General features: G+C 36.7%; 2 protein-coding genes across 12 annotated transcripts in view; one reads left to right on the forward strand and one right to left on the reverse strand.

Moving 5' to 3' along the window:
- HEPACAM2 (HEPACAM family member 2) overlaps window positions 1-10,537 on the reverse strand; it is a 68,110-nt gene extending 57,573 nt beyond the window's left edge. For 4 of the 8 annotated variants that reach the window (XM_059171123.1, XM_059171126.1, XM_059171125.1 and 1 more), the window contains exon 1: window positions 4,607-4,794. In XM_059171123.1, coding sequence (XP_059027106.1) covers window positions 4,607-4,685 — 79 coding nt within the window. In that variant the 5' untranslated portion in view covers window positions 4,686-4,794. Of the gene's footprint in view, window positions 1-4,606; window positions 4,797-10,394 lie in introns of those variants that run through there. The other 4 variants (XM_059171124.1, XM_059171130.1, XM_059171131.1 and 1 more) reach the window with 3 other exon arrangements.
- VPS50 (VPS50 subunit of EARP/GARPII complex) overlaps window positions 10,267-22,690 on the forward strand; it is a 126,289-nt gene continuing 113,865 nt past the window's right edge. For 2 of the 4 annotated variants that reach the window (XM_059171119.1, XM_059171121.1), the window contains exons 1-3: window positions 10,283-10,377; window positions 10,548-10,758; window positions 17,108-17,176. In XM_059171119.1, the coding sequence (XP_059027102.1) occupies window positions 10,726-10,758; window positions 17,108-17,176 (102 nt within the window). In that variant the 5' untranslated portion in view covers window positions 10,283-10,377; window positions 10,548-10,725. Of the gene's footprint in view, window positions 10,378-10,547; window positions 10,759-17,107; window positions 17,177-22,690 lie in introns of all 4 variants that reach the window. The other 2 variants (XM_059171122.1, XM_059171120.1) reach the window with 2 other exon arrangements.

Below are 22,690 nucleotides of genomic sequence, written 5' to 3' on the forward strand. Positions count from 1 at the left end.
GTCTCCTTTTATATTTCAGTGAATATGAAAGTATTTATGAGGTTTCATGGTTCACTCTTGATCTTAGACCTCCATGTCCTACTTTCATCATTTAGTCATAAATTCATCACTTGCAAATTGCCTTGAAATAAATTTTAGGAACGTAATCTCTAAATAAAACGCAGAGAGACTTCTGTATTCGACACTTTGATAAAGTTAAAAATTGACTGAAATGCAAGGTCTTAGTAAAGGACACACCCTTGGGATAAAATGATGATTGGCCAGTCGAGTGGCCTTAGAAAAGTCATTCTAATTCTCTGAACCTTGGTTTTCTCATGTGTGAAAGGAGGGTAATATTAGATGAGGTTTAAGTTTCTCTCTACTCTTTGTGTTTGTTCTTGATGTCCCGAGGTGCTTTTCTCAGGCAGCAGCTACCTTACTTTTGAAGGTAAAGGGCCCATATTTAATCGAAAGGGCTCCCAGAGCTTTGAGGTAATGAGTCTCACGTTTTAGTCCGCTTAAGTCACAATCCCTGGATGTCCTTTACTAAGGTGGTGACCCTATGTTTTTTACCAAGGAACCATGGGGGACGGTGGGAGTCCACATTATTGTCTTGAGAATGCACTGGTAAAAGCTGCATGGCTGCTGACTTAAAATTCAGTAGTTGACTTTGACAGTGAGCTGTAGATACAGACAGCCTGAACGCAATTCTGGACAATATTTTCTTGTTTGAGGGAAGTCAGAAGTACTTGTTTAGGGCTGGTTTTTTTTTCCCCCTTCCTCTTTTGTTTTATTTATTTATTTTTATTTATTATTATTATTATTTTTTTTTTGGAAAAGGGGAAGAACTGTTTTTCATCTACATTTTTTTTTTGGTAGTTGCAGTTTAAAGATTAACTAAAATTTTAATAGTATATGGTTGGGAGGCACTTTACTACTATGGAGTGCTAGTATGACTAGAATGGAAATGTTGGTGACTTTTGGATCTTGAATCAGAATGTTGAATCTTAAGTATGAAAAGACTGATTGGAAGGTCTATGATTTGGGGAAGCAAATTTTCTTTAATGCAAGGTTAGCTACAATACAAACATTGCAGCCCAGGAATAATGAAACTCTTTTAGAAGAAAATAACATTAAGGACATGGATGGAACTAGAGAGTATTATGCTGAGCGAAATAAGTCAATCAGAGAAAGACAATTATCATAGGATCTCTCTGATATTAAGAACTTGAGAGGCAGGGCAGGGGGTCGTGGGGTGTAGGGAGAGAAAAAATGAAACAAGATGACACTGGGGAGGGGGACAAACCATAAGACACTCTTAATCTCACGAAACAAACTGAAGGTTGCTGGGGGCAGGGTGAGTAGGGAGAGGGTGGCTGGGTGATGGACATTGGGGAGGGTAGTGCTATGGTGAGTGCTGTGAAGTGTGTAATCCTGATGATTCACAGACCTGTACCCCTGGGGCAAATAATACATTAGATGATAATATTAAAAAAAAGAAGAAAATAGCACTTTATATGGCACTTACAATAATTGTTTAAGTGGGGTGAACTAGTTCTTTGGTTTATTTTAGAAACTGTATCATGTAATAATGCCTTAAATAATACACTGCTATCAATATTTCTGAATGTGGGGTGCCTGGGTGGCTCAGTGGGTTAAGCCTCTGCCTTTGGCTCAGGTCATGATTTCAATGTCCTGGGATCAAGCCCGCATCGGGCTTTCTGCTCAGTGGGGAGCCTGCTTCCTCCTCTCTCTCTGCCTGCCTCTCTGACTACTTGTGATCTCTCTGTCAAATAAATAAATAAAATCTTAAAAAAAAAAATCTCTGAATGTATTCAATGTTTATAACATCAAATCATATGAAATTGTATCATTTAAATTTTTCAAATATATACGCTTTTTCAAATATATGTATGACAGTGAGAGATAGCACAGCTATTACAATAGCTTTTTCCTTAGATTGCCTATACCATTTTATCAGCTAAATTATAGATTGCAATTTATAAGAGTATCAGCAAAGAATGTAATTTTCTTTATACTGTGTCTTATCTCAGCTACTAAAATTTTCTCATTTAGTAGGAAAGAACCTATTGATATGATGTAATCCTTACTTGTAGTGAACTGTGGTAAATAAACAGATGATTAGATATCTCCTCTACATCTTAAGAACACTCTCTTGCCACTGCTGTATTTTACACTACAGATGTGATGAATCTATGCTGTCATACAGTAGTATATTAACTTTAAAAAAATTAGCTTCATTTTGAGAATTTTTCAAGCTCTCTTTTCTAGTTGTACGAGAAAACCTAAAGAACCAAAACTATTGATTTTAGGAACACAACCTCTGTAGGAACAAATAAACCTTAAGGAAATTAATTTTAAAAATTGATGAAATTCAATTTCCTTTAGATATTCCAAATAACTGGACTTACATAAAAATTCAATTTTATTATTAGATTCACTTGTACCTACTTTTTAAATATAAAAAAGAAAAACTTTTAGACTTTCTGCATGTAAGGCATTATATTAACATGGAGAAATATTAATAATCTAACATACAACTTTGTAGCAATAATTTCCCTTTTAGAGACCCCCTTCGACTGTATAACAATAGCACTATAAAGGAATGTCCAGTGTTTAGAAATACTTGGAAGTCATGTTGTAGTTCATCTATATTCCAGAAACAAAGGACTCCCTAGACCAGTTTCACTGTATTGAATATAAACATCAGACTTCACAAAGTGACCTCTAGCTGTACCTCAAAATAGTTGGCATTTACTTCCCCTTTATCAGGTATGATATTAGCAAGCATAACACAACTATTGTTGACTGAAAATAAACTCCTGCATCTTTAGAGAAAATGGAAATAATGAAGTTGTACTTTGAATAGACTTTACAAACTACATTTTGGGCCTCTAAATTTTTTAGATTTTTTTTTTAAATAAGAAAATCAGATATCCAATATTCTAAAAACAAAAAGATTTCCACATTACATATGGTCTTTACAGCATACTATCAATGGAGAAAAGTGAATTTGTGTAAGAAAGACTGAAGGGATAACCATTTTAACTACTCAGGAATAGTCTATTTCTATGTATTAGTAATTTTAATTTTTAGTTAAATTCTCAAATTGTTTTTAAGTTCTTCTTAAAGCCAGCTTCAAAAATAGTACTTATGAAATGACAGCATCATTATTGTTATAAAATTAAAAATAAAGTGGGGGCACTGACACACAGGATACTTTCAGAGCCCAGAAAAATGCACAAAGATAAAAAGTCCGTCATGGTAATTGTTGGATTTTTTTTCTAAAAATTTCAAAAACTAAAAATCTAGGTAGGCTTGAATTTGACAACATAAATACTGGAACAATCACCAACTACAGGAAACTCAAACACTTTTTAGATAAAATTACAAATCAACATTTCAAATACATTGGACATATACAACGTTACATATACATTTGAGTAATATCGTAATATTCACACTTACAATGAAAACTATAACAAGATACCAGTGAAAGCAAGGCTCTAAACTACTGCAAAAAGACCAAGACTTAAATTGCTTATTTGGCTAATCTGTTCTCAAAATTTAAAGAATAAAGACTTTTTTGAGTCCCTGTTTACTATAGATAAAATAAGAAACAAACTTGACTTTTATTTACTTATTTATTTTTTTAAAAAAGATTTTATTTATTTGACAGACAGAGATCACAAGGAGGCAGAGAGATAGGCAGAGAGAGAGGAGGAAGCAGGCTCTCTGCTCAGAAGGGAGCCTGATGTGGGGCTTGATCCCAGGATCCTGGGATCATGGCCGGAGCCGAAGGCAGAGGCTTTACCCCACTGAGCCACCCAGGTGCCCCCAAACTTGACTTTTAAAACTGATAAATAAGAAGAATGAAAAAGAGAATATCTGGTGAAAAAAAAAAGATGACATAAAAATAGTGGACATGTTGGAGAAAGACTCTTAAACTCTAAGAATGAAGAGGAGAATGAGGAGAAAAGACTAAAGTCAAGGAAAAAAATGTAATAGGACTAACCACAGGGCAAAGAGAAAGGCTAAAGTTATTTTGGAGAAACAATACTTTTTAACACATTTCTCCCTATTGTGTATACAATATTTTTTTGTAATTTTGGAACCTTACCTTTTTCCACATTTCATGAAAGTTAATTTAAAATGAAGCAGAATTGACAGTTTACCACAATATCTTTAATTAAAATCATTTTCATAAATTGTTAAAAAGTTTCACTAGAAATGGTCACAAATTCATGGCCTATGTGAATATTTGACAAAATAAAATACATTAAAGACTGTTAATTTACACATAAACTCTGTAAAGAAAAGAAATTCATTAGGTTTTTAGAAAGTCTTCTTTCTTTATGAGTGCTGCTGACAACAATTGCTATTCTAAGAAAACCACAATTACCTGTTTATTGAACCTCATTCCTCCTGCTTCTTTGCTGGAACAAAGTGTGTTATTGTTTAAAAAATTCTGAGCTGTTCTTCAATTATTTGAGTGAATCTACTGCTTAAATCAAATATTTACTTTATGCCCACAATTTTTTAAAAAACAAAAAACAAAAAAAAACCAACAAAAACCAGCTGAAACATAATTCATGCAGTGCCTTACCTAAGAGAAGGAGGTATATTTTGCACTGAAAGCCCCCAACCGTGTTGCTGAAGGACTCCATGAAAGCATCCTGTCCCATGCATACAGTGCCCTGTTCCCGGTGGCAACTTGGTTCATGGACCAGCAGCTGCTGGTTTATTTGCTAGGGAAATTAGCAGTGAGGTAACAGACCCTATCCTGTCTCTTGCTTCTGTGATTTGAATACAGAATGAGTGTGTATATACAAAGGACACAGGGAACACCTGTTATATACTCTGCAAGAATACAGGCTTATGACTTTAGAACAGCTTCTTTGCGATTATCAGACTATCAGTGATTGTCGGTATATCTCATGAATCATTCTTGGTTATTAATAATCACATGAAGGAAAACATCCTTTTAGGTGACATTATTGAAAAACAGTATGCTTTCATAATGACAGCATATTGTGAAACTTCCTGAAAAAAGTAAGTTGGTTTCCTATCATGCAAAATTATGCCATTAAAATTGAATTATGCCATTTAATTGAATTTAAATTATGCCATTTAATTGAAATTAAAATTGTTTTTCTATGAAAATTGAACTATTTCATATATCTGCTAAAGTTACAAATCATCATGAAGTCACTAAGTAACATGTAAAAGTTATATCAAAGAATCAAAACAGAGCACCTGAGTATCTTTAAAAATGTATTTTTGTGTGTATTTTCTATTATAAACACCTGGCATGGTTTTATTCAATCTATGGATCCTTGTTATTTTTAAAAAGCAAACCACAGGTGTGTTTCCTAGTGACAGTGAATCATGGACCATGCATAATTATAACGAAAACAGATAATATCTGAAGCCCCATTTTCACAGCTGAAGCACAGAGGAAGTAAACCAATGGCCCAGAGAGGCTCTTGTCTCTACTGTGGTGCCTGGGCTACAGCTTTTCAACCTGATCTCTTCACTGCCATGGGAGCAGGCAGTCTTAGTACTTCCACTTAATTTACTAAGTTATAAGTTAACTCCCATTTAATTTCACTTATTGCAAGAAGGCTCTAGTCTAAGGCTGCCACTATGTAAAGTATGCAACAAACATACTAACACGAAGCATATAACATAATCTATATAATAAAATCTGCATCAAATCCAGCAAAATTCTTTGTCTAAATCCTTTTTAACAGTAAAGGCTTACTGAAGGATTTCAAGGATAATAGGAAAAAAGACTATTCCTCAAGTGTAAAGTCAAAAAAATAAAAGGGATGGTAGTTATTTTAGAATCTAAGTTTGGGAAACTTTTTTTTTTTTTTTTTTTGGCAGCAAGGCTCCCAATTCTTCCAGAAGTGCAAAGAGAGTGAGTGACTTTTGGAAAACCTTAGGCCTCTTCAGAGGCCACTTTATAATCTCTCCATAATTCAGAAAAACAGCAAGAACTTCCAGGTGATTACTATCCCACAACTTTCTCTGTGCTATCTCTAAATCTTGGACATACATCTATTGCAGCACTTACCTCATTAACCTCAATTAATTCTGCTGAATGTTTATTTTTGCTCTGGGCAACTCAAATAAAGAAACTGTTCTAATTAATTATGGATCCTTAGCATCTCACTAATGTTTAACTAGTGTTTTTGTTAAATTGTTCCCCCAGAAATAAAACCCAAATGCTCCTTGGCCACTGTCTTCTGATATTCAGTTGATGTTAAGAAATGCATATGAATTTCAACATTGGTTTGCACAAAAACAATATTAATATATTAAGAATTATAGACATTCTACAGATACCACATAGATTACACTCACATCTTTTAAATCAATATTAATTTCTGATTGCCCTTTTAAAATAAACTCTTTCCAGGGTTTTTCAAACCTAGTGCTGGCTCATGATAAAGTTTTTAGGTCCTAGGCAAATTCATGTTATACTTAAAATGTACTTTCTTTTATAACATAGGTGAGAATTGACACTATGTAAATAAATGCCCAAATGAATCATAGCTGTGATCTTTTCATGTCATGGAAAACATGAAAAAATGACAGTATCCTTACCAAATGCCTTGGGAAAGTGCTACGTGGCACAGCCAAAACAAAGCGCCCTCTAGCGGCAGGTGGTAGGCATTAAAATCTTACCTGCTGGTGTAATTTCTGAATTCAGGATGTTTACACAGGAAGACATACAAGGTAATGCTAAAATAGAACTTCAACTGTTGTCAGTTTTTACACGATTGCTAAAGATGGCTTAAAGTGTTTTATTATTATATGAGAAATTTCCTACCATCAATATCTCACATCTGACTTGTAATCTACAGAGGGGTTCTGCTCTACTATACTCTTTTGGAGCCTGTTTATTGATCTTAGTTATATTTACATTTAGAGTGAAAAGACTGATTAATTTAAGCAATACATATCCCTGGTGATTAAATTTCAAGCAATGAAAGAAGCCACTGTGTGTGGAGGGGAAAGGTCTTTTGTGGGGAGAGGGATGGGCTTTTTTGTCACTTTTCAAGTCACACTATTTATTATCTAGTTTGTTTAAATTGTAAGATTAGTCTTGTTTCATAAGGCAAGCGGTGCACTACATGCATTTTAAATACCTGCATTCATTATTTATTAGTAGCATATGAATATTTTGGAATGGTAAGAAGAACTGGAAAGGTGGCAAAATGCCAATGCCAAGGTCTCATTCTGGAGAGGCCACAACTTTGTGCTGCTTTGTTATTTATGTATAGGAGGATTTAAAATGTATCTTCCTAATCAAACCAGCTTTTATTTAAGTTTCCAGAGGCTCCTCTAGTTTGGGCCATCAGCAATATGCTCTTATCCTATTTTATTGCTAAAACTGTTTCCTTGAATCAGAACAACTTAAACTCTTAGCTCTGACACTTCAATCTGCAAAAGTGGGGCTGGCAGTCCTTTACCAAGGGACTATCATCCAGCAAGCTATCCTCAAGACTCGTTGGCAGGCCGTCCAATCTTTCTGCTAGTTGCTCTGGTCTATCACAACAGCCTTCAGGCAAATGTAAAAGTCCTAAATAAGCCTTATGTACATTTTTGAAAAATGGAAATGAAATACCATGCTTCACCTTTTGAAAAGTGTTCTTTAGGGTTTTAGGCTTGTTTTGTTTATTTTAGTTCAGGAAGATAAAAATGCATCATGTATGGCTCCATTATTTTCTATAATGTTAGTTGTATGTTGAATTAGAAAATATAGTTTATTTAGACAATATTATAGGTACAGCTTTTGAACTTTTAGAAGACTGGATTGTTCATTTATTTTTAGTTTATATGAAATAAACTAAAACTCAGAGTATTAGAGTAAAACAAAGTTGTAATGCTTTCTTGACTTTTCAGGGTCAAATAGATACAGAACATATTAATTTTCCCCATTAGGCTAACAGAAAAAGATAAAATATACATGGAATAAAAAAACTTTTTCTTTTGTGTCTTGTAACTTTGTGTATTTATTATATTATGAGGGGGGAAATTCTGAATTTAGATCTGGATTCTAGTTCTGATTCAAGCTCTAATTTTAAAATGTGTGACCTTGAAATCTTAGATGCAATTTTCTCATTTCTAAAGAATGGATTTGAAATGCTAGAGCTTGCTGCCCGTAGGAATCACTGAAGATTTTAAACAAAGAACCTAAAAAAATCCCAGTAACAATGGTATACTCCTCAGGTGCATTTGAATGGTCAGGTTTGGGAACTACTCATCTTGCATCAGCTCTAATATACATATGCTTTTCAACCAAAACTCTGTTACTACTGTAAAGTGCATAGTACAGCGCTGCCTAGTGCCTAATAACTAAAAACTGAATTGAGTTTCATTTTATATGCTAATATAGTCAGCAGTTTCTGTTTCTTTTGATGCTTTCATGAACTTTTTTTTTAAATATTTTATTTATTTATAAACAGAGAGAGCGAGCGAGCACGCACAGCAGGGAGAACAGCAGGCAGAGGGAGGGAGAAGCACGCACCCAGAGCAGAGAGCCTGATGCAGGGCTTGATCCCAGGATCCTAGGATCATGACCCTAGCTGAAGGCAGAGGCTTAATGACTGAGCCACCCAGGTGCCCGAGGGACTTCTTCTTCTTCTTCTTCTTCTTTTTTTTTAAAGATTTAATTTAATTTTAATTTTATTTATTTTAGAAAAAGAGAGAGAGAGTGAGCAGAGGGAGGAGCTGAGGTGGAGGGTGGGGAAAGAAGAAAGAATCTCAAGCACACTCTGCACTGATCACAGAGCCTGACAACTCCATAGGGCCTGACTCTATGATCCTGAGATCATGACCTCAGCCAAAACCAAGAGTCCCATGCTTAACTGACTGAGCCATCCAGGCACCCCTTCAAGGACTTTTAAATATTTTCACATAAAAAGAACTGCCTGGCAATAAAGACTAGAGCAGGCAGAGAATGAACTAAACTAGGATTGCCCAAAAGTGCCTGGAATATTTTATGGGGTTAGAAATAACAGAGAAGCATATAGGTAAACATATAATTTCAAAAGCGATTGTTAAGCACAATGATAGAAGATACATCATCTCATTTATCCTTATGAAATCTTAGGTCAAATATTACAAACTCATTTGTAAAAATGAGACAAAGACAAAAGACAAGACTATAGTTCGAATGACAGAATTGCAGAACTGGAAATAACCTCTATATAATATCCTCCAAACTTCAATCATTTGCAAACCACTTTTATTATTTTGGCCAGATCTTACTATGACCCATACTATGGTTTACCTAATATTTTTCATTAGTTTGACACTCTTGAACACTTTTTCAGTTATCCAAAGACAAATATTTGAAACCATGGGTTTTCTAACAAACATTAATTAAATGTAAATTAATGAAAAATATTGGCATCATACTTCACGACTTTAACACCATACATGAGACCCTTACTTAAAACAACACCTGCATAATCACTCCCTTAGTTTCTGTTTGCATGTTGCAGTAATCACAGACGTGTTACTTGGTTTCTCCATACCTTTGTTTCCTCATCTTTAAAGTGGGGATCATTGAAAAAATAAAAGAAAAAAATTAATTGGGAATAATTGTACAACCCTATAGGATGCTTGTGTGGCTAACTACATGAGATAATATATGTAAAGCGATTAGCACAGTTCTCCACATGTAGTAGGCTCTTGATAAATGCTCCCTGTTGTTAATTCTGGATTGCTTTTTGTCCCCCTAGCATTGTCATAATTGGAAAGTTGTTTCTCTCTCTCTCTCTCTTCCTTTTTAGAGATTTTATTGTTTAAGTAATATTTACAACGAAAGGAAACTCGAACTCACAACACTTGAGATCAAGAGTCGCACGCTTGACTGAGCCAGCCAGGCGCCCCTGGAAAGTTCTTCCTTAAATCAAACCCGGAACACCTCTCCTATTACTTTCCCCAATTTAACTAAACTCCTAAACGCTGAAATCAGAACTTGAAAGTGTCCTGTATACTTACTGTTATATTTTCTATCTCAACTTGCCTTAGATGAGGTGCGGGTTAAAACCTTGGGTTTTACAGGTTTTTTTTGCAGTGGATGTCACGACTGAGGAAGAACAGCCCTAGCCCTGGACACACGCCTATTGGGCCGCACTTTTCCTCAAAGCTCATAGCCAGTTGGAGCGTCGCAGGTTCCCAGGTCACTTCTGGAAGAGCGCCTTTCCTTGAGTTCCTGTCACGTCAGTCCCACATCCTCCCACCCCGCCCAAGTTGGGTTTCCTCCACTACACTCTGAGGGGGAAATCACGTCAGTCCGGTTTCTAAACTGTCTTCTCAGTGCTTCGTCCTGTCGCTCAATGCCCGGTCACCTACGAGGTAAGTTTTCGCCTTACCGAAGCGGGGTGACCAGAGCAAGTACCTCTGTAAAGACGGGCGGTCACCGTGGTCACCCAGAACAACAAGATTCGCAGGCTTAACTGAAGCGTCCGCTATTTTGCTTCCTGGGAAATGTAGTACCTGAACTGTCCTCCTCTCTTCATTGTCAGTGTCTGCGGCTGCCGGGAGACTACAATTCCCAGCATACTCAGCGCAGGAAAGGATGACCCGAGTCAGCGGCTCCACGTGACTACTCACTATGGCTTCCCTGTGTCCGAGCCAGCTGTCTGGTGGTTCGGCGTGATATGTTAGTTTTTTGAGGCAGGGTACCACCGAAACGATTTCGACATGCAAAAAATAAAATCTCTTATGATCCGACAGGTAAGTCGCGGAGGCTGAAGCAAAGGCCTCCTTCGTCTGCGCTGGTAGAGGAGCCTAGATATTCTCTCTCTGGGCTGGGGCTGGCGGAGAACTTAGGTATGGCTGGTGGCAGGTATCAGGGGCACGGGGAAGCCAGGGCACACCCTAAAAAATTCACCGAGCCACCGTGATCTGAGCCATGCTCAGGCAGGTAGCGGCGTCCCAGAAACATTCCTTTAGATAAGGTCAATGAGCAAGTTTCAGTAAGGGCTATCTTTGTCTCCCTTCCTTCTTGCCATCGTTCCAGTGACAGCCCCCGCTACCCTGCAGGGCTCCCTTTTTCTAGAATATGTGTCGTCTGTGAGCAGGTGGCTTGAGTAGGGAGGTGAGGTCTGTGCAATAGAGATGACTGGAAAGAGTGAAAAAAACGGATGAGTTGAAGACAGAATGGGTAGCTCCATGACTTTGGGCAAGTTAACAAACCTTGTAGCTTAAATTTCCAGATGTGAAAATGGGAATAATAATTAATTTTCTTAATCTTATCTTACAGTTCTAATATGAGTTGCCAATAAGTTAATGCATGTGAAATGATACTTAAAAAAAAATCATTGTTATGGCAAAATAGTAGCCTTTTATTTTTACTGCAATGATTATTCATTAATAAAAATTTTGGCTGTTTTTTTTTTAAATTTCATCTCATAAATGTTAGGGACTTCCTAATAATGTCTCAGCTTCCTTCAAGGAAGAAGGGTCAGCATTTCCTTTAACACACTTACTGGTTATGACTTGGTTTTAGATACCTTTATTTATTCAACTCTAATATTTCACCAGAATTGGCCATTCTTTATTATCTTTATATGAGAGAAGTATAATTTAGAGTTTTAAATCAGAAAATTTTGAGAACTTTGGAGATAAGGGGGATAATCTTTTAGTGAAAGGTTCATTTTGAGTTTTCTTCTTGTTGACTAGAAGGAGATTACAAATTCCAAATTAAACTCTTACTTGAGATATAATCTGAATAGGTTACAGATGGTAGATATCTTGTGAAGAACACATGAGTCCTACATGATTATTATACTTCTTTTAAATCATATTGTTAATGTCATGGAACTAAAATTTGAAAGTTCTGTGAATAATAAAAGATTTAAGTATGTGACAGTCCCTCATATTTGTTGAGACTGGAATTAGGGTTTATACCACTTGTTACTTGAGGATGTTTAGGTCCTGCTCCATCCTGCCATAGCTATGTGACCTTGAGGAAGTCACCAAGCTTTTTAGAGAATTTGTTTCTACATCTTTTTTTTTTTTTAAGATTTTATTTATTTATTTATTTATCTGAGAGATAGAGATCACAAGCAGACAGAGAGGTAGGCAGAGAGAGAGAGAGAGAGAGAGAGAGAGAAGCAGGCTCCCTGCTGAGCAGAGAGCCCGATGTGGGGCTCTATCCCAAGACCTTGAGATCATGACCTGAACTGAAGGCAAAGGCTTAACCCACTGAGCCACCCAGGTGCCCCATGTTTCCACATCTTTAATATAGGAATACTAACATGGATCTCATGGGGTCAGCCTGGTGCTGATGTTCATATGATATGATGAAGATAAAAGAGATAAAGGAGTTAACACACCTGGGTCTTATCAAGGAAGTGCTTGATCACAGAGGTCTCCTGAAGGTAGTGGAATTGTGAAAATGGTGACTCTTCAGCCTCAGTCAGTTGCTTATTGGACTTGAGAAGGTCGAATCAGTGCTTAGTTGGTATTGAAAAAAACCTAAGAACACATACAGAAAGCTGGAACCATACTGTGTAAAAAGTGAGATAAAACTAGGAGTTTTACACAGATTTTTTAAAAGGCTATATTTATTTATTTTACAGAGAGAACGAGAGCTCGAGTGGGTGGATGGGGGAGCGTGGAGGAAGAGGGAGAGAGTCTCCATGTTGATTCCATGTTGAGTGCAGAGCCCGACTTGGGGCATGATCTCATTATCCCAGGATCATGACCTGAGCCAAAACCAGGAGTTGGATGCTTAATTGACTGAGCTACCTAGGCGCCCCTACACAGATTTTAAAAGTCATCCTCGTTATGTTTGTTTATGGCTTGATTTCCACATGTTTAATCATTACTAATACACATTTCATTAATCTTTGAGATATGAAAGTAGAGTACTGCCTAGAGTAACACTGAAGATTTTTATTTAGTACTCTATTATTGGGTTAAATATAGTAGTATTACAAATAAATATACACAAAGATTTTTCTTTTTTGTGAGGCTGAAGAGTTTGCTGATGATATCATTATGGTGGAGCGATATGAAAAGTCTGTGCAGCTTAGGTGTTTTGGCATTTCAGCTCTGCAAGGATCTTGGTTTGGAAAAGAGTGCGAGGGTGGGCTTTGTTAGCACTCTTTATTTAGATCAGTTCTGTTGTTCAGCCTTCTCTATTATGCTGGCCTCTGTTCTTTCAGTTCATTCAACAAATGTTTACAGAGCACTATGTGCCAGGCACTATTCTAAGTTTGGGGGTGCAGCAGTGAACAAAACAGACAAGTGCTCAGGCAAACATAGGGATTAATGTTTAGGAAGAAGAGGAGTTAGGGAGGCCTGGGAGTTGTTGGCAAGTTGGGATCGTTTATAACCTTAAATAGTGTGGCCATGGAAGGCCTCACTGAGAAGGTGACATTCAGGTAAAAACCTGAAGGAAGTGAGGAAGTGAACCGTGTGGATATTTGGAAAGCAACATTCCGGGTAGAAGGAAGAGCAAATGCAGAGGCTTTGTGGCAGAAGCATGGCTGAGGAACAGCCTGACGCCAGTGTAGGGGGAGTAAAGTAAGTGAAGAGAAAACAGTAGGAGATGAGGTCTGGATGAGGTCACAGGGCTGAGAGCAGGAAGCCAGATCACCCAGGACCTCATTTTGACCTCATCTCCTACTACTTTTCTTCTCACTAATAGCAAAGCCAGGCTTCTATTTTTATTGAAATAGCAAGCAGGGAATTGATCTCATTTTACATATATGGGCTTCAGAAAGATCTTTCTGGCCTCTTTTAAAAGGACAATTTGAAGAGGGAAAAAGAGCAAAACCAGGTAGAACAATAAGGATGCTGTTGCCATAATTTGAATGAGAGAATGGGTGGGCCTTAACCAGAGTGTTAGTTGTGGAAGGGTTGACAAGAGGCTGGATCATGGGTATACTGTAGATACAGAGTTGACCGTTTTTCTTGACGGATCGGATTTGGGCTATGAGAGAAGGAGAAGCGTCAGGGTTGAGTCCAGATTTTTTGGCCTCAACAATTGGAATTGCCATTTAATGAAGTGGGTAAGGCTGAGGAAGGAACAGAGGAAGGCAGAAAGTTTTTAGACTTACTCATATGAAGGCCTCTTTTAGACATTTAAGTGGCTAGATAACATAAGCAGTTGGCTAAGAGTCTCAGTTTCTAAGGAGAAACACAGGATATAGATACAAATTTGGGACTTACAAACACATTGAACTGGCTAAGATCACCAATGGAATGAGTGTGGATATAAAAAGGAGGTCACACTTGCAACTCATGAGATACCGATTTTAAAAGGTTAGGGAAAGAGGCAGATCTAGCGAGGCTGATTGAGAAGGAGAAGCCAGTAAGGGAGGACTGCAGCATCTCAGAGATCACCTGTCCCATATCAGATGCTCAGTAAATATTTGTTGGATACATAGTGGATAAAGAGAACCACCAAGTAGACTGGGTCCTGGAAGCCAAGTAAAGAATTTAAAAGAGAAGGGAGTGATCAGCTGTGTTAGGTGCTGCAGACAGGTGGCAGAAGGTGAGAATGAGCCTTTGGACTGAGCAGCATTAAACAATGAGCCTTTGGACTGTCATCTGGTACTCGACAGCGGCACTTTTCATGAAGTAGTGGGTGAGGAAAGCCTGATTAGGGTTCAAGAGAAGTTGAGGACTGAGAATAACGACTATGTTGAATTTTGCTGAAAAAGAGAAGGAGGCAGAAACCACCTCACATGCTCCTTTTGATCTTTGGGACATAAGTTGCTGGTCTCCTAAATGGACATAGAAGATTCATGTAGGCATAACAGAAGTAGTCTGAAGTGTTACTGTGCTTCAAGCAAAGAAATGAAGTGCAGAGGCAGGTATTATGTGTGCTGAATTGTGTATAAATTTAAACTGGAGAAATTTATTAAAACAGATACCAAATATCAAAGAACATCAATAATGTTTAAGGATTACAGCGAAAGTTTCAGTTTTGTAATTGCAGAGTACCACAGTTTTAACCATGACTTAACTGCTTTAGGGAAGTGAGGATAAAAATCGTGACTTCATTTTTGTCAGTAGAAATTTATAAAATTGCTAATTAAAGGGTTCAAGATCTATAATCCTAAAATACACATGTCAGATATGCTCTGAACATTTGTGTAATTCTTTATTTCTGTCTTGACAAAAGAGAAACATTTCTCTGTGGTTACAGTAATAATATTCAGAATAATGGTTAGCCCTTAAAGAAAGCTTGCCATATCTAGACACTGATTTTGGCCTCTCACATACATTATCTCCGTTATTACTTATTATTGGCCTCTGCATTATTGTCGTATTCATTAGAACATAAAGATAGGCAGGTTAGACAAGTGGTTCAAGACTACAGAGCCCATTCCCTGAATCACTGAGCTCCCGTGGTTCAAGACTACAGAGCCCATTCCCTGAATCACTGAGCTCCCCTACTTCCTAACATGTAATACGGTTTCCAGTTTTTACTACTTCTATTTTGTACATTTGGTGGAAAATTGCCATATGCAAGTAGCAAATTATTATTGTATGGGGTGACTCATTTGGAGTAAGGCCTTTTCCTATGTATTGGCATACATTACTTCTTTACATTTCAGGCATTGGTTTCTTTATTGAGTAGCTCTGGGGAGAAATAAAATTACCTGTGATATAATCCCCCAAGAATTTCTGTTAGATTGGTCAAACACATCTATAGTTTTAAAAATGTTTGTTCAAAAGGTGTGGCAGGGGCACCTGGGTGGCGCTGGTAGGTTAAGCATCCTTGGTTTTGGCTCAGGTCATGATCTCAGGGTCGTGAGTTTGAGCCTTGTATTGGGGTCTGCACTCTGTGGAATCTGCTTGGGACTTGTTTTCTCTTTCTCTCTCTCCTTGCTCCTCCCCCTGTGCAGGCTTCCTCTCTCTCAAATAAGCCTTTTTTTAAAAAGGGCATGGCAGTTATATTTTTAAAAAATATATTTTGGGGTGGTCATGATTTTGAATCAAATTATGAAGTTTGCACTCGTGTGTGTACGTATTTATGTGTGTGTGTATGTGTGTATGTGTTTGTGTGAGAGGGAGAGGAAGAGGGATAGAGAGAAAGAATACAAGAGAGAATGAAAGTGAGAGAAACCTGGGTGGAGTGTCCTGGGAGTAATGGAATACTTGGGGGTGAGGCAAAGCACCTTTCTTAAAAAATTGTAGTTATGACTGGTCATATCTTGTAATAGGAAAGATAAAATACATAGCTCTATAATTTAAAAATAAGCAAGTTCTGCTATATGTCTCAAATAGTTAACCTAAGTATGCCCTATGTTTTGGTTACTGAGGACATCAAAGGGCCAATATAGGGTATCTAAAGGACAAAAAGGCTCTTCAAATTTATGTACCAACTAATTTTGTTTACAGACTAATATTACAGGAACTTTAGGTATCTGCTTTGAATAGCCCATATTTAAAAAGAGGCTTTCAAAGAAAATGAGATTGGTAACTTCTTTCTGTCTTGATAACTTTCCTTGGTTCAAATGAGAGTTTCAGAATTCCTCAGTTGATTTGAATGTAGAAATTATTGGGTACCGGGAACTAAAGAATGGTAGAAAGCAGTAAGACGTGAGATTTAAGTTCCAGTTATGCAGTTAAATTGGGTATATTGGTGAGAAATTATCTGGTAGAATCAAGGGTATTTATGTATTAATTAAACAATTAGCATTATTTAAAAGTCTTTGATTAGCTCAGCTGGTTGGTGTATTTATTAGAGAATCATGATACTAGTTCCTTGTTATCAGGTTAATTTGATAATGATTAATATATAAGTGCTTCCATAATGCTTTCTGTCACCCAATACTCTTTTCTTTTGGTTGTTTTTAAACCATGGTTAAGTTAGACTTCAGTCATTAGTTGTGAAGCTGCCATCTAATACATCTGAACTTCCAAAAGTACATATTTACTTGATTTAATAGTAGTACTATATGTATTAAGTGACAGTTGTTTTTAGAATATATGTTCTGTATATTTTAAAGCTGGAAATTTTCTATTTTTAAAATGGTGATTTCTATTTTAATAAGTATGTTCTGTCATTTTACAGTTCTATAGCATAATTAAAATTCTTTTTATTATTACTTTTTTTAAGGGTCTGAAAAGCCCTCCAGAAAGCCTTAGTGATCTTGGTGCCATTGAGAGTCTCCGGGTCCCTGGAAAGGTATTGATCTACATGTGTGAACGTGACTTTTCACTTCCTTAAGAAATAATATTGCCTTTGGATAATAATTGATTCACAGAAGCTTTTCCTTCCCACTGGCAGATGGTAGTTATGATTAAGCTAAGTAAATTTTTATAGTATAGTAGGCTTGGGGCTTGTTTTTGCTTTCATTACTCATTGGGACGCAGTATGATTCTTTATAGTGAAGCAGGAAATGCAAAATTGATAAATTTAGAGTTTATTATGGTATCAGCTTCTTAGCCTGAAAGCAGTTTTTTACACACACATATCTATGTATGTATGTGAAACTTAATTGATTTTTCTGCTGTGATTTGGAGAAATAAAATGAAATAATACACTTTTTATGCTGTAACACCACGAGTCAAAAATCATCATTAATCATGTTTTTTATAGAGCAGATTTTTAAGTAGCTAAAGCATAATTTATACTAAATTGTAGATATCTTAGATTTTAATTCCCTGATTTATGTTAATTTCTCAGTTTACAAATTTAATAGATTTATTTGAAAGCTAGCTGCCTTTCCCTCGGGAGAATTATTAACCATTGTTAAAAAAAAAAAAAAAATCCCTGCTGTTTCTCACTCTGGGGTGTTGTCACTTGGAACTACCTCCGCAAAGAGCAGCTCCATCACAGATCACAATGTCTTCCTCTGAATGTCTGCTCTTGTGATTTTTAATTTGAGGATCATATTTGGAAGTATTGTTTGTTTCCTGCATCTGGCATCTTAATACATAGGGCTTGTTTCTTTTAGTCAGAATTATAAGTCCTGAAATGATGTCTTAGTGTCTGCTGCTCAGGAGAGTGATCTCCCACCCCTATGAGGAGCCTTACCCACTAATGCGAATTTTGTATTTATAGCTTAGCTTTAATTTTGGGCCAGACCCAAACATATTCTCCAAATGTGGTAAAACTCTAACCAGCCCATTTGCATGAAATGACTCAGAGAAAAAGCTTAGAGAGGCATTTTGAACAGTTTTGCGTGATGTTATAAAAGGTTGTTGCATCTGATGAAACTGGGAACTAAGCAATAACCATAAATCCTAATTGACAAATAATTCTTTTTATTTCTTTGACTCAAGAAAACAGATCATGCGTTATGAACATGCCTTGAATTAGATTGCATTTGATGTTTCAAAACCAGGTAAAATTGATGAGTGAGGCTCTTTAAAAAATACATGAATGTATTGCATAAGAACTTACTGTTGTTTTTAAACCTTGGGCGAATTTTTGTTGCCTTTAAACCAGGCACCTTGATGTTTTCCAGTAAGGGTAATTAGTGAATTTATAATGATCTCATTACCCAATCTTCTCGCTGTCCCCCCACCGGCCTGTAGTGTGTGATTAGAGATGACTGGCTCTTGATAGAGGCCAGTTTGGGATTACAAGGTCAGCAAATATAAATGCTTCAGGTGATGATTAAGCTTGGGGCGTTGGATGGGTTAGCCTGGTGGTGGGTAAGTGGAGGGAAGATAGGCAGTAAACAAGGTGATTGCAAAGTATGACAGATACTATAAAGGAAATAAGATGATGAGTTGAACTCCAAAGCTAGAGGCTCTTCATATGGAGTAGTCAGTGTAGGTTCCTCTCTTCTCCCTTTCTCCTATTTCAAAATTGGTATTAAATTCTATAAATTATTCTGAAGTTTGGGATTTAAACTTAGTAAAGTGTATTGCAGAGAAAATGCTTACAGTAAAATACTAGGTTTGAAAAGCAAGCTACCTAATAGCTTCGCTAGGGTAGATTTTTTTTTTAACTTAATGTATACTTGTTATGTTGTCTGTTATCTAAAAGACAAAAAAGTAGCAAGTTCCTGAGGATATGGAGAAAAAGGAGCCCTTGTATGCTGTTAATGGGAATATAAATTGGTACAGCCACTATGGAAAACAGTATAGAGGTGCCTCAAAAAATTAAAAATAGATAATAATATAGAGAATTTAACAGAAAAAATTATAAATATAATTACCATATGACCCAGCAATTCCACTTACAAAGAAAATGAAAACCGTAAGTTGAAAAGATATATTCATCCCCATGTTCATTGCAGCATTATTTACAACAGCCAAGACATGGAAATAACCTAAAGTATTTATAGATGGATGAATGGATAAAGAAAGTGTGTGTGTGTGTGTGTGTGCGTGCACGCTTGCTCGCATGCATGCACACACAGGATAGACCTTGAGGGCATTTTGCTAAGTGAAATAAGTCAGAGAAACACCGTATGATCAAATACTATATGATCTCACTTATATGTGGAATCTAAAACCAAAACAAAACAGAAACCAGCTCATAGATACAGAGAATGAATTGGTGGCTACTGGAAGCAGTGGGGAGGGGACAAAATGGATGAAGGGGTCAAAAGGTATAAATTGCCAGTTACAGAATAAATAAATCATTGGGATGTAATATACAGCATGGTGACCATAGGTAATAATACTGTATTGCATATTTTATTTATTTATTTAAAAGTTTTTATTTATTTGATAGAGCACAAGTAGGCAGAGAGGCAGGCAAGGGAGAGGGGGAAACAGGCTCCCCACTGAGCAGGGAGCCAATTCAGGGCTTGATCCCAGGACCCTGAGATCATGACCTGAGCTGAAGGCAGCTGCTTAAACAACTGAGCCACCCAGGTGCTCCCTATTGCATATTTTAAAGTTGCTAAAAGAATAGATCTTAAAGTTCTCATCTAAGAAAAAAGAATTCTGTATGTGGTGGATGCTAACTAACTTATTGTGAGGATCATGTATACAAATATTGAATCATTATGAAACTAATATAATGTTGCAGTTGTACCTCTCAATAATAGTAATAATAGGGGCACCTGGGTGGCTCAGTGGGTTAAAGCCTCTGCCTTCGGCTCAGGTCATGATCCCAGGGTCCTGGGATCGAGCCCCACATCGGGCTCTCTGCTCAGCAGGGAGCCTGCTTCCTCCTCTCTGCCTGCTTCTCTGCCTGCTTGTGATCTCTGTCTGTCAAATAAATAAATAAAATCTTAAAAAAATAGTAATAAAAGCCTCACTCTGTTAGTTTGGGTTCCCCTGATATTCTAATGCAGGAAGTAAAAAAATAAACCCAACTTACACTATTTAAGTGGTCAGTGTAAATACTTGTAGAGCAAAACTTTTAAACGTTAACTTCATCTAATAGCTCTAACTCACTCAATTATATGTATATAGAACATTTTTTTTTAAAAGGCACCCTTGGGTCTTTAGGTATGGACCCATTTCTTCCCTTTCTTGTTATAATGTCTAAGTTGTAAATAAGGAATTGAGATTTCAGTGGGATTATCAAGAAAGAAATAGTTTAGTTTGGATTGTGTTATGTTAAAGGTTCTGGTATAGGACACCTGGGTGGTTCAGTTGGTTAAGCGTCTGACTCTAGATTTCAGCTCAGGTCATGATCTCAGGGTTATGGGATCAAGTCCCAAGTCTGGCTCACACTCAGCAGAAAGTTGGCGGGAGATATTCCCTCTCCCTCCCCTTCTCTCCCCCATCTCCCCCTCTGCTCCTACCTCCGCTTGTGTGCTCTTCTCTCTCTCTCTCTCTTAAATCTCTTTCACTCTCAGATAAATAAATATTTTTTAAAAGTTCTGGTATAAAGAATAAATAGAAGGGAAATATTAGGATGAATCATGGGAAATGGCTGTTTCTTTAGGTTAAAAATAATCTAATATTGGCAAATTTCATATGGGTGCAACTCACTAGAAAGAGGAGAATGGTGAAGGAAAACTGAAGGGCATTAGGTGTGATTGAGAATCCAGAAAGGACTGTTGATTGTTTTTTGTTTTTGTTTTTGTTTGTTTTGTTTTGTTTTGAGAACTATATAAATTCTGAGTGGGAAGAAACCTTGGAAATCATCTGGTACAATTTCTGCATTTTATGGACAGGATGATGCTCTCTTCTATTTTAAGACGTGAGTCGAATAATGATCCATATGCTGGAAATTTGGAATTTTGGTGGAGAAAATAGGAAAAAAAAATCAAGAGTCTTTTTAGAACTTTCCGTAGAAAAGGAAACTTTGAGAGTTCCAAAATCTTAGCTTAAATTGTTCAGGGCCAGTGTTAGTGGTGTACAAGCTTTGCTGCATATTAGAATCACTATTAACCAGGCCTTATCCAATTCTAATGAAGTCAGAGTGTGTGGGGTGGAGCCAGGTGTCTGCAGTAAAGTTTAGTGATCCCCATGTGACCCCAGTGTGAGCAGTGTTTGGGAACCTTTTGCCAAGTGGAGGACATGATGACAAGAACAGAGAAAGGGGAACCACAGGAACTGTTGTAGACAAAAAATTTTGAAGTTTTTTGGACAGTTTTTGTGGGAAATAGTAGAGAGTTAGTGATGACCTAAAATTTCATTCCTGGGAAATGGATTATTTTGTATTCCAGATTAATGGGATTTCCATGCTGAGGTAAGGATATAAGAAATTAATCTATATAGTATTTACTGACTAAATGTGTTACCCATTTAAAGAGATTTGTACTTTTTGAATGATGTGAAAGGTTTTTACTTAATTGGTTATAAGACTTAAGACTTGAGACCAAAATTTATTATTATTATATATAATAATCACAATAGCCATAGGGTTTAAGTTACAGAACTTATTAGGATTGTATTCGAGAGTGTATGTTGAATCCTGATTTAAAATATCAGTATTCAGGGGCTCCTCGGTAGCTCAATGGGTTAAGCCTCTGCCTTCGGCTCTGGTCAGGATCTTGGGGTCCTGGGATCAAGCCCCACATTGAGCTGTCTGCTCAGTGGGGAGCCTGCTGCCCACCCGCCCCACCTGCCTGTCTGCCTACTTGTCATCTCTGTCTCTGTGTCAAATAAATAAATAAATAAAATCTTTAAAAAAAAAAATCAGTATTCAGAACCTTATGTTTGTATCTTGACTTTAAGTAAACACTTTCCATAGTTCTCTCATAATGGTTATATATCATAAAAAGAGTACTGATAAAAAGAATACTAATAATATATTATTTTTTCTGAGCCCCTGCCTTCTCATATTATTCTTTAAAGATAAAGTTTGTTTCTTTTTAAGACCCTAATTTTACTAACTCATAAATACAAATAGGATTCAGCTAGGTTTGGTATTACGTGATTGGTTTAGCTATGCCTTTGATTTTTTTTTTCATTAAAGAAAAATATAGGCCGAGGGAACAAAAGGAATCTCTGTTGCAGTCATATTTGTCTAAATATAAGGAGGTATTTTTGTTTGCATACTTAATGCATTCCACAAATATAAGAGAAGAGTACCTTCTCTTATATAGCATTCTGGGAGTTTGTGCAGAATGTTTTCTTGCTTATAAAATGCTTCTGTGAAGTAAAATAAATGGATTTGACTTGACGTCTTAGCATCCATGGAAAGAATTCCTAAAACCACACACTAACTACAGAGCTTGGTTTTCAGAACTTTACCAAGATATGAGGAAAGTGTGCTGGAGTCAGAGTCTGGAGAGCTAGGTTCAGGTGTTGAAGTAAAGATTGAGCTTATGAAAGGGAA

The sequence above is a fragment of the Mustela lutreola genome, chromosome 4 (genome assembly GCF_030435805.1).
Source record: "Mustela lutreola isolate mMusLut2 chromosome 4, mMusLut2.pri, whole genome shotgun sequence".
In the NCBI taxonomy this organism is placed as follows: domain Eukaryota; kingdom Metazoa; phylum Chordata; class Mammalia; order Carnivora; family Mustelidae; genus Mustela; species Mustela lutreola.